General features: G+C 46.1%; 1 protein-coding gene across 1 annotated transcript in view; it reads right to left on the reverse strand.

The window, feature by feature from the left end:
• waw (Translation factor waclaw) overlaps positions 1–12,885 on the reverse strand; it is a 570,569-nt gene that overhangs the window by 92,335 nt on the left and 465,349 nt on the right. The window contains exons 11-12 of the mRNA XM_067085359.1: positions 6,860–7,074; positions 6,511–6,639 (exon numbers count right to left, since the gene is read on the reverse strand). Coding sequence (XP_066941460.1) covers positions 6,511–6,639; positions 6,860–7,074 — 344 coding nt within the window. The remainder of the gene's footprint in view (positions 1–6,510; positions 6,640–6,859; positions 7,075–12,885) is intronic.

Below are 12,885 nucleotides of genomic sequence, written 5' to 3' on the forward strand. Positions count from 1 at the left end.
CCCACTGGATTCCTAACCACTGAAAGCGACTCTCCGGAACTAGGCGGGATTTCTCCCTGTTTATCTGAAAGCCCAATGATTCCAGAAAGCCGATTACTATGGCTGTCGCTCTCCGGCATTCGTCGACGTTGGACGCCCAAACGATCCAATCGTCTAAGTATGCGGCTAGCATGATCCCTTGGGACCGGAGTTGTTGAACTACCGTATCCGCCAGTTTGGTGAAGATTCTGGGAGCTATATTGAGACCGAATGGCATGACTCTGAATGAGTATGCTTGATTTCCTAGTCTGAACCCCAGATAAGGAGAGAACCTTCTCGCAATCGGGACGTGATAATAGGCGTCTGAAAGATCTATAGAGGTGGTTACGGCTCCACGGGGAAGTAAGGTCCGAACCTGCGAGATTGTAAGCATTCGAAACTTGTCGCATTGAATGTAGGAATTTAGACGGGACAAGTCTAGAATTACTCTTCGTTGACTGGAACCTTTCTTTGGGACGCTGAATAGTCTGCCCTGAAATTTCAGATGTCTCGCTTTCTTTATTGCCCTCTTTATTAACAGATCTTTCACAAAGTCCTTCAGAGCCTTGGAGGGTGATTGATGGAACCTGATCGGGGGAGGACTTTTGATACAACCCCACCCCAATCCTTTGGAGACTATGCTCTGGGCCCAGGGACTGAAGCTCCACTGGTCCCGAAAATGATACAACCTCCCGCCTACCTGAGATATCTCACTGTGCGGGAGAGGGCCTGCCTCCTCTAGATCCCCTGCCTCCCCTTCCTTTGGAGGAGGAGCGGGATGAACCTCTACCTCTGAAGTACCCTCTAGCTCTCGTTCCTTTTGCATTTTGGATTGACCGAAATGCTCCCTGGCTTTCGTAAGAGGCATTATAAGCAGGGGAGGATACGTAAGAAGGGGCAGCGAGAGGCTGATGGGCTGGTTGAACCAGCACATACTGAGGTTGAGGCTGAGGTTGGGAGGTTGAGGGATGTCCAGGGCCGGGGACCTGGATGGCCTGCAGTACTGTCTGAGTCGGGAGCCGCTTGAATTTCTTGAACTTCTTCCCTTGTTTAGGGTGAGTTCCGGCGGGCTCAGATTGTTTCCTCTTGGAGGACAAACCCCAACGGGAGCGGAGACTCTGGTTGGCCCTAGTTGCCTCTGCTAGGACTGCATCAACCTCTTCCTGAGGGAATAGGTTAGCTCCCCAGATGGAGCTTTTTATGAGCCTGTTAGGCTCATGACGGATAGAAGCTGCCGAAAAGATGTGCTTCCGGCAGTTCAATCGGGCCTTTACGAAATCATAGAGGTCCTGTTGGAAACTTCCCAGGAGAGATTTCGTCAACACCTGGAAAAGAGGATCCTCGCAGTATACCACTGACGTCGCCTCTGCCAAAGTCAATGAGTTTAAGGACCAACTAAGTCTGTCCTTAGCGTCTGCTTCGGCCTTCAGGAGCGACTCTGGGATTCTGGGGAGTTGCTCGCTAAAGAGGTTAGAGGCGCAGTCAGGGTCCAGCCGGGTAACCATAAAGGTATCAGGGGTTGCCGCCCAATACTGGGAATCTCCGGGTAAGACCAGTGATGTGGGATCTATCTCCTGGAGATGAGGAACTGGTTTGCCCTCCACGCAAGCTTGGTTGGTGAGGGAGGCGACTTTAGAGGTGCATGGAGTGGGGAGGGCTTCCCCCAGAGAGAACATGGTAAATGCACCTTTTGCCGGAGTGAGCTTTGTATTCTCCGCCTGCCACTCCGACAAGGTCCGTAGTAGGGCTGATTGCGCCTGGTCCCTCGGGAAGATGACTGTCTCCTTTGGGACCTTATCGGACCGGATCCAAGCCTCCTCTGTAAGCCTGGCATATCCTGCATAGGGAGATTTCAGGTTTGGAGGGAAGAATTCCAGTTCTTCCAACCTGAGAGTGCCTAAGCCCTCAATAGTGAGAGTACCCTCATGTTGGGGAGCAAAGAGGGTCAGGGGCCAGGGGTTCCCTTTATCGAAAGGGGGCAGGTTGGAGGTATCTGGGACGGAGAAGGGTTTGTTGGCCGCTCCGCCACTCATGAACCCGGAGATCAAAGTCCTCTGTGACTTCACCTCCTCTGATAAGGAGAGCATAGAAGCGTTTGAAGAAGACAGCTGATTCGAGAATTGCGACAGCTTGTCGTCAACTCTCTTGTCAAACTGCTTCATAAGAAGCTCAGCAAACGCTTCAGCGTCAAAGGAAGGAGGGTGGGAGTCTCCTTACTATGCTTTGACCGTGCTCCCTTCCCAGAAGTAGAGGCCTTGCTCGTAGACGGCACGGGGCTAGGGGGCCGTGACATCTTCGAGGGAACCTCGGAGCGGACCTTCTGGGATTTCAAGGTCTTTTTCTTTACAGATTTCACCTTAGGGACGGTAGACCTTGCACCGTCCATAAGGCAAGAGGATTTCACAAATCCTCTGAAGGAAGAAGCAGTAGAAGAGGGAGAACTAAATAATAGATCACCTGCCTCACTTACCCCCTTACCTGGCTGTTCCAAGTCTACGTTCATAGGCTCTAGGTTGAGGTTGAGGGCCACAATGTCCTCCGCTACGATACCGCAAGCAGCGACTTCTTCTTGGGAGGGCTGTGTCATCTCCCGGATCCCGGGGAAGAGAACGTTGCAACGTCCTTGCAGAGGATGTAGGGTTTCCCTGCCCCGACGTTCCTCCCGAAGCCGCCGACCCAGGACTTGAGGGTCGATAAAGCGGAGTCCCAGGAGCTGCGGTCAATCTGAAAAGGGGGAAAGGAAGATAGGTGACTGGGCCTCCTAAAAGGAGAATATGTTACAATTATCCATCAAAGACAAAATTGAGGATAAACGTTAATCCGGAGTGGAAGATTTTCTTACCGACATCCAGAACCTGCTCGTAAAGAGCGTAGCACACTTCACAACCGTCCGGGTGCCAAACAGTCAGGTCCCCCACGTGGACAGCACAGCCGGAGTGGGACCTGCAGACTTCATGCCCGCTGGCCTGGTTCAGCACAGCGGTGCACCCCTGCTCCTGACAACGCACCATCTGTAAGTTGAACGATAAATGAGTATGCTAATAAGACCGCCGGAGTAGTTTGCCGGAGTAGTGTCTTAGAATAGTAGTAATCCAAGTAGGCCCCGCCGGAGTTAACCGGGGGAAAAAGGGGGCTACTGGAACAACATGATTAACTACCTAGAGGGACCGCCGGAGTTAATCCGGAGCGACGGGGAAGGTCCCAAAAGGATAGTTAACATATCATTAAATAACATTAAATATTAATAAATGAACATCCACATACCCACACCTATATATATACAAAAATATATCCGGATAGGACCCGCCGGAGTAAACCGGGGAGATAAAGGGCCTATCGGATATGTAAAAACTCCCCATGAAGCCGCCGGAGTTAATCCGGAGCCAAGGGTAGATAATAATAAGTATGTTGTATGTGAAGTGAACAAAAACATCTGCGACTAGGGGAAAGATTACTAAAGGGTATACTTTTCCCACTTGGGGCCGGAGAGAGTCTTGTACTTAGAACGGTGACGGCGGAGGAGGTGTAGTGAACACCGTCCGACCAAACACCGTCCCCACCGGAGTAGGGGAAACAAGAACATCCGGCCACCAAGCAAAGAAAAACACCAAGGTAAATAGCTGGTGGAGAGAAGATACTGGAAAAGGGTGAATATGAAGAGGACAATATAAGTGTCGTACCGTGTGAACGGCAGAAGACAGTCAGGTGGGATACTCCAACTGGCAACTAGAACACTGTCTCCCCACCCGAGGTGTCTCGGATGGGAAAAGACGCGTACTGACACAAGAAGGGAGGGGATGTATAGGCTATGAGTGTGGGACTCTGGTAGCGACCAGGGAGTGGGTAGGCACACCCCGGGCGCCATGAGAATCTACTCCCTCTCTATGATCGGACGAACATGTACGAACGATATTGAAAGAGAGGAAGAGATGGAACACTCAAAGACAAAGCAAAGAAAGGGATGGGAAACAGGGGTGTGGGAGCACCCCCGGTCCCCTACTGTAGTCTCGAAAGGAATGACCGGATAAGGTCAGGTGACGAGAGAACAGCCAATCAATGCAGAGGGAGGGGATATAGGCTATGGCGAAAGGAAAGGATAAATCTCGGCCTTGGTAAGATAACATATAAATGAAAGCTAACCAAGGGTGGGAGAGGGAGGAGGGGGAAAGGCGATAGGCGAGAGAATGTGTTAGGAGGGGTAAAACATGAAGTGGAGAATAACCCGAAGATGTGGCTCGGAAGGAGGAGGCAACACGAGGAACCCTTGTTATTCCAGCTTAACTATTAGTACTGTAAAGACTAAACGGAAAGGCCGAAATAGGGAGAGGGAAAAGCGTCAGCCCAACTCACCAACCAACGCCACATAAAGGGAAGCCACCATGAATGCCCCTACACACAGAGCTCTCTCCTGGCCAGTAGAGGACCGCCAAGCCATAGCCTAGGCTAACCTTACCCAGCTGGGGACTGGGGAAGGAAAACCAGGAGAAGTAACTACTCCACCAACTTACAGTAACTTAGCCTAGGCAAAATGAAATGATCTAAATAATCATAAGCGCATGTAGAAAGGGAGACCAAGCCTCACGCGATATGAGCGCGGAGGGAAAATGGCCGACCTTCCAGACAAAAATTTCTCAGATAATATCTGTAAATATCAAAGACATCCGTGCGCTTGGCATAAAATAAGCAATTTAAGCATAAATGTACCATCTCAAACAAAACATCCCAACCCTGGAGGAAGCAATGTCCAAATTATAACGTGTATAACAAGGAATAATGGCGGATAGGCCCGAGGGGGAAACTCGAAGCCTAAACGACAATAAAAGGGACTTCCCCCAGAGAAGGGTAATAAAATATATATATAAAACCCAATAGAATATATATATAATAATAAACAAAAGGGTACAAGGAAAGGGGGACGGGGAAAAAGCCCCGACCTAGTCCAAGCCGACATAAGGTCACATGGCGTCGGGCGGTGGGAATGAGACTGACAATAAATCCCCCTAATTATTTAACTAGGGGGAAATAAAACTTCTCAACCACCCAAATAAAACATGGTACTCAACTTAGGTGATGAATCCAATGAAGATGCCATTGCTTGAAAAAACCAACAAAAGCGCACACGAGGAGAATCACAACAACAGCGAACGCGTGCTAAAAGTGGAATGTGGGTGACGCCGGCTTGTTTACAGTCCGCGAGTGGTGCGGGGTATGTAACGGCACCTCACTCGGTAGGACTTTTGACATTGGGAAGGTTTACAGGGCGGAGGCCTGTGATTGTGACAATCTCACCCTTTCTCATACACGACTCCATACCATGGAGCTCGCACCGGAGGTAGTAACTCCGGCTTAGCTTTTTAGCTTTTCTCTGGTATATTTAGCAATAGCTTTACCTTGAAATAAGTGCTGAAAGGTTATTTCACCGGCTGACACAGGTCGAGAAACCAAGAAACGTATTTATTGTGTGAGTGTGTTCCAGTATGAGAGTGTATGCCTTTGTGCAGTTTTTAATTTCATTTTTATTTATTTATCACCCTACCAATTTACCTATTTGGTCCCAGTGCTAGGCTTCTAGCCTAGACCTGTCATTTCTTCCAAATCCTTTGGGCCAGCTCTATGAGAGCTGATAGTCAGCTCAGTGGTCTGGTTAAACTACTTTAATAATAATAATAATAATAATAATAATAATAATAATATGGGCAAACCAGATAAAATGCCAAGAGTCTTATCACCAGAACCAGACCCCTCTGGAATCCATGGTCCAGCTCTAAAGAATAGTTCTGCCTTTGAGATATCAATCTGATATCTCTCAGGTCCGAACATTATCGTTCAGTTGGTGGTCCAACCACAGTTCCCACTATTTAGCTTCAGATATAAACCTAATCCCAGCTATGATATCTTTTCCTATCTGTCAAGTCCAATAAATTTTAGCATAAGTGGAAAATTCCACAAAATTAGTCCAAAGAAATATATAACATGAGACTTTTGGACTCAAACCCGGGAACAAATTCCTGGGGTTCAAGAGGCCCCTCACCAAGTCAAGGTGGTCCCATATCAAGGGGGTACTCCTCAAGAAAAGGCACATTGTGTGTCATGGTTTATTGAAACAAAATCGGACACGCAGACTCAGCGAAACTACAGAACTAAGTCTGGAAGAGATCCACCATCACGTCCGTCAATTCATGCACGGCACAAGAAATTTATGGAGATAGGGACAGTATTGGATAAAGGGAGGAGTTGACGACCAAGAACATCTGAGGAAAACATCGACTGTGTAAGACAAGCCTTTGATCGTTCTCCAGCGTACATGACAAGAAATCGAGTACAGTCTTGATGTGCTTTGTGCAACTAATGGTACCCATATAGAGGTGTATTAAATAAGACAAAAAACTTCAATATCTATTCCTCATTTTGTAATAATTTCCACATATTTGTCTGTTCATTTGTTTCTGTAATATATTTTTTAAATGTAAAGAGACTTTATGGACTACTCACATGAAAAAGTTGTCTTGGTATCTTTTCCTGAAGTTTCTCACAAATGTGTCTCCCAAATGACGCTGCCTTTGATTTGTGGACAATAACTGATAGTTCCTCAACTACTTTGCTGTTCAACAGGAAATCAAGCTGAAGGAGAAAAAAGGAATAATTATTTCTATGGATGTAATAATCTGATACATAATTCTTTGTTTTTCTGGTACTAAACAGAGTAACAATGTGCAATATTACAAACGAAAAATATATCAAGATATTCTTGCTTATAAAAAAATGAGGTTTTTTCAATGACTCACCAGTCACAATCATAAGGCATTTGTTACAGTAATTGTCACTTAGTGATGATACTTACTTTGACTAAATTAGAGGGTTGAAATCCAGTATCCTCATAATCAAATGTAGCATAACCCGACGATACAGATTTTAATTTGTCATAAAAGTCAACAACTATTTCATTCAAAGGAAGCTGGTATTGCATAATTATTCGAATTTCATCAATATTCTTAATGCTGTGCTGAACACCACGTTTTTCCTGGCACAGACCAATGATTGCCCCTAAGTACCTGTCTAGGGAGAGAAGAAACAGAGATTGGTTTCCAAATTAGCATAAATGATTAGCCATAAAAGAGTCAGATCTCCTTAGATATCTCTTTGACATAATTTTAAAAACGTTTTACAAAAAAGCCTTAAAAGTATAAATGATCATTAAGTTAATACAGTATAAAGTTATGACTGTCCAACAGTAAGAAAGTCTGTAATCTTCCATCTGACATCAATTTGTAATACTGTATATGACCTACATTTTTTTTTTATATAAGGTTAAAACCTAAAGTCACAGTTAATATATAAATCATGAAAAGTCAGCTCTCCTTAAAAGTTAATTTTATTAATATATAAATCATGAAAAGTCAGCTCTCCTTAAAAGTTAATTTTATACACAGTGGAAATCCATATTACAGGTACATAAAATTTTAAGTACCAAAGAGCTTTATCGAAATATTCATAACTAATTAACTTTGTAAATCATGATTACATAAGTTTCTACATGCTTCCTAAGTCTAAAACACCAGAAGATATCACTATAAACTGTGATGTCTGCAAAAACATGTCTGTTTTAGTTGCTATATTTCTCCAGTAAAATGAAACCTGAAATCTTATTGATAATCTTCAGTATTAATACAGTAGTCCCTTTCTATAGTTGGAAAACAGTCTGTCAAAACCAGTCATCAAGGGGAAAAATCCTACTGTAAACTTGATTTATTAGAAAACCATGTATACGTTCAAAATAATCATCTTCCACCCCACCCACCCAGTTAGTTGGACTATACCAACGAGTTTTTGGATAAAAATACAAATGATTACCTTCTATTTTGCAAATAAAACATACATATGCAATAAATAAATTAAGAAAAGCAATACTGAATACAGTATATGCAGTCCTCTACATACAAACTTTCAAAGATACAACTACCATGTCTACATGATGCATGAGATATGCAAACTATTCCATTGCCACTTATTCAAGGAATGAGTAAAGATTTGGTTTATTATAAACAAGTACAACTCACTAGGTACCTTCAATTTGATTGAGCCTTGATGTCCATCTGTGGGAAAGGAGGGAGGGCTCCGATTACGTAACTGCTTGGTAAGCATATATAAAACTTTATTTTATCATAGCAATGTCATTTTTGTATGTGACTTACCAAGCAATTACATAGCTGACTCCACATTGAGAGGAGGTGGGTTAGATGGACATGATCTAATCCATAATATTAATAAAGATAATGACTTTGAACTAGAAAGTTTGCTAGCATTGAGACAATGCTTGCTGTACCTCATCTGGTAAGAGAGCTGCCACAGGTAATTACTGCCTCTGGTCGGCACTAATCTTAACCTGTAGAGGGCATGGCAGAATGGCCAGAATCACCCCTACTTCAGTGGGTACTTTGCAGCCATGGAGGTTCACTGGAGGCTGACAAAGATCAAGGGGCCCTTGCCCTGGGCATATAGATCAGAATAAAAAACAACGTTGTCACCTACACCATAATTAAAAACCAAACTGTCACCCCGACCATAAAAACTGGTGGATACTCCAGGTACACTGTACCCCCAGGCTTCCCTTAACTCAACTCAACAACTTTATAACAAGGCAAGGAGACAGTAGAGGGACAGAGAGCCCCTGTGCTTCCTCTCCCAACACCATGCCAGCCATGGATAAAGGCCCTAACACACTACAATTTTCAAACATGGCTTCAACATTTTAAGGAAGGGCAAAGCAAAAACTGATTTTGACCTCCAAAAGGTAGATTGAAGTATCGAAGGCAGGACATATTGTCTTGAAAAGCAAGAGAAGTGGCGATGGCTCGAGCCTCGTCCTTTAATGCTCTCAATTGGAAAGACGTCCTTTTGAACCTGAGAGTGCATTTCCAAGATCAGACTCCTCAGGAAAATAGAGGAGCATTCTTAGAAAGAGGGGGAGAAGGGTTCCTCACAAAACACCAGAGGTTGTTTGAGGGACCCCTGATCTTCTCAGTCCTGCAGAGGTAGTACCGCAAGGCCCTCACCGGGAAAAGAAGTCACTCCTCTTCTTCTGGCCCAAGAATGTCCTCCAGGCTCTTAATAATAAATGAGAGGGGCCAGGGATGTGAAACGTCCTCGTTCTTGGCAAGGAAACCAAGCGAGAGAGAGAACACTGCATTACCTTGTGCAAACCAAACCTTCTTTTTGATTGCTTGGAGTTCGCTAACTCGTCTCGCCGTAGCCAGTGCTACCAGGAAGACAGTCTTCTTAGTGAGAGACTTAAAAGAGGCTGAACGAAGAGGTGCAAAAGAGGAGCCTGAGAGCCACTTTAAAATGATGTCCAAGTTCCAAGAGACAGCACTGGGAGTCTCTATCTTAGAAGTCTCAAAAGACTTGAGGAGATCGCTAATACAGTATCCTGATTTGTAGACAGGTTTAGGCCTCTGTGCTTGAATACTGAGCTAAGTATAGCTCTGTAGCCCTTAATCGTAGAGCGCGACAATCTCCTAGAGGTCCCTAAGAAGAGCAAGAAGTCCACTATCTGACTCACAGAGGTTTCAGATGAAGAGATGTTATTCTGCCCACACCATCTTCTGAACACTGTCCACTTGGGGTGGTAGAGCCTGCTAGGAGAAGCTCTTTGACATCTAGCAATAGCTTCTGCAGCCCTTCGCGAAAACCCTTTTGCTCTGATGAGGCTCCTGACTGTCTGAATCCTGTCAGGGCTAGAGCAGACAATCCTAGATGATACCTGAGAAAATGGGGCTGTTTGAGCAGCAACTGTTTTTGTGGAAGCAGCCTCAGAAAATCCACAAGCAGTCGCAGCAGGTCCAGAGTCATCAAGACATTTCGGTAGACCTGAGCTTGTTCAGCACCTCTCAAATCAACCTGAATGGAGGAAAGGCATAAACGTTGAGTCATCCAGTGTAAAAGCATGGCATCTGTCACCCATGCTTAGAGGGTCCGGGACTGGGGAGCAAAAGAGAGGAAGATGGTTGTTCCTCGACATTGCAAAGAGATCTATGGAGGGCTTGCCCCGAAGCCTCCACAAATTGCTGCATACTTTAGAATCTAAGGTCCACTCTGGACTCTGGTGACCGCGGCTCAACTCGTCCACCAGAACATTCATTTTTCCACAAATGAGGTGAAGGAGCAGCTTGACTTGTTTCTGCTCCACCCAGAGAAGGAGGTCCTTCGCTGCCTCGCAAAGAGTGAAAGAGTGGAGCCTCTCTGTTTGCGAACATAGGACAGTGCTGTGGTGTTGTCCAAGTAGATCTCTATTTTCCCCTAGACCAGCGGAGAAAATGCTTGAAGGCCCAGCTGAATGGCTTTCGGTTCTCTGACTTTGATGTGTAGCGACTTCTGGTCCAATGTCCACGTACAAGCAGTCCCCGGTTATTGGCAGGGTTCCATTTCTGAGGGTGTGATGATAACCAAAAATTGCCACTAACCAAAAATTGGCAATTTTGGCGCTTTTTCGGTGATTTTCAGGGGTTATTGGGGCCGAAAAGTGCCGATTTTCGGTTATCGGCGCCTCTGTTAGGTATGTATCAGCGCCAATACCCAATTATCGGCGCCGATAAGCGGAAATCGGCGATTTTCAGTGCTGAAAATTGCCAATTTTCGTTGCTAGACAAGCCCCGTAAAACTGGATTGCTGTTAACCGAGCCCACCGTTAACCAGGGACTGCCTGTAATGGAAACCTTTTGAGTTCCCAACAGAGCTCCCCAACCTCCTTTCTAAGCTGGGGTTCAGAGTGAAGAGAGAGAGAGATCCCTTCCTGAAGTTTCTCATCCGATAACCACATCCGATAACCACCATCAAAGATCCTCCTTGATCTCCGACATGACCAGGAAGACGATGGAGTCTGACTGAGTCTTCCTGCACCAACTTGCCTTCAGGAAGAATCACAGAGGCCTCACATGAAGCCCACCCAACTTCACAAAAGATTCCACCGAAGCCAGAGTTCCGAGAAGGCTCATCCAATGAAGAACTGAGCAGATCGAGAGACTGAGAAACTCTCGCACCGTCAGGAGACATGACTTGATGTTTTTGGGGGAGAGAAAAGCCCAAAAAGTTCGAGAGTCCAGAGTCATCCCCAAATAGAGAATACTCTGAGTCGGAATCATCTGGGACTTCTGAACACTGATCAAAATGCCTGACTCCTGTGTTAGGCAAAGGGTCATTTTCAAGTCCTTCGTGCACTGATCCTCTTACGTAAAGCAGAGAAGCCAGTCGTCCAGGTAGAGGGATACACTGATCCCGAGAAGATGAAGCCACTTGCCAAGGGGAGCCAGAATTTGAGTAAAGACTTGTGGGGATGTGGCCAGGCCAAAGCACAGTGCCCAAAACTGGAGAACCCTGCCCCAAAAGATGAACCTCAGGAACTTTCTTGAGTCTGGATGGATGGGGACATGAAAATAGGCATCCTGCATGTCTAGGGTGACCACCCAGTTGCCCTGATGGAGACAGGACATGACAGAACATTCATTTCCATATGAAACTTTGTCTTTACTACAAACAAATTCAGGGCGCTAACATCCAATACGGGTCTCCAGCCCCCCGAAGACTCGGGGACTATGAAAAGAATGTTGCAGAACCCTTCCGATGACTGGTCTACTACCTCCTCCACTGCTCCTTTGCGAAGGACAGATTCTACTTCTTGGGCAAGAGCCGAAAACTTCTCGGACCCTGCCAAGTAAGCCGTCAAGGTGATCGGCGACTTGGAAAGTGGCGGCTTCTCTTTGAAAGGAATGGAGTAGCCTGTCTTCAAAACCTGCACTACCCAAGGTTCTGCACCCCTGTGACTCCATTCCTTCTTAAATTGGTGCAATCTGGCAACTATTGGCGGGGTGAAGGGCACAGTTCTCTCTTGCTGGTGCCGGTTTGGAAGACGACTTCTTGAAGGACTTCAATGGGGGATGAAGGTTGGAATGCGGTCTCAATTGTGATCTGGCTCGTCCTCCTTGAAAGGGCTGGGGATGCAAAGGAAAGAAGGCCTTCCAAACAACTGCAGGAGCTACCTTGGGGTGCTTCGTGGATTGCACCAGCAAATCATGCGTCGATTTCTTCTGCAGTGCAGACAGAACCTCTTTCACAGTGTCCTCAGGGAAGAGGTACAACTTGTTGAGTGGAGCAAACATAAGGGCCAACTTCTGAATCGTGGTGGCTCCTTTGGTAGTAAAGGAGCACCACAGCTCCCACATCTTCAATGAACCCATCGCATACAAAGAAGCCAGCTCTGCTGAGCCATCCCTAACCACCTTGTCCGCACAAGACAGAACATTTAACCAAGCCGAGGCAAAGTCCTCTGCCAGGACTAGACAGTCCTCAATCTTCCTTGCCAGTGCTCCCACTGTCCAATCAAGGAAGCTAATAATCTCCAGATTGAAAACATCGCGTACCAGATGATCCAACTCTGGAGAGGAGAACATAACTTTAGCGGAGGCGAAAACAGTGTGTCGCATAGCGTTGACCAAGCCGGAGAAGTCCCCCTGGGAGGAGACAGACGCTCCCAAGGAAGGAGCTTCTCCAGTGGCATAAAAAAGGTACCTTCTCTTGAGAAGCTTCAAAGGAGGGAAGGTGAACGTAGCCTTGCCTGAGTCCCTCTTAGAAGCCAACCACTCGTCAACTTCTTTCAAGGCTCTCTTCGATGAAGAGGAGAAGACTAACTTGGGAAGGCAAGAGTCACTAGCTTGCTTCCTCATCAGCTTGGGAGAAGAAAGGCACTCCGGAATACGAGAACACTTAGGCCGACGCGATGAGCGCTTGCGATGAAAGTGCTTCGGCGATAAGACGGGATGTTCTCCAGGTCCAAGAGACTCTGGGCTGTTCCAGACCGACTGATGATGTTGCACT

This window comes from Macrobrachium rosenbergii, chromosome 42 (genome assembly GCF_040412425.1).
Source record: "Macrobrachium rosenbergii isolate ZJJX-2024 chromosome 42, ASM4041242v1, whole genome shotgun sequence".
NCBI classification, from domain to species: Eukaryota; Metazoa; Arthropoda; class Malacostraca; order Decapoda; family Palaemonidae; genus Macrobrachium; species Macrobrachium rosenbergii.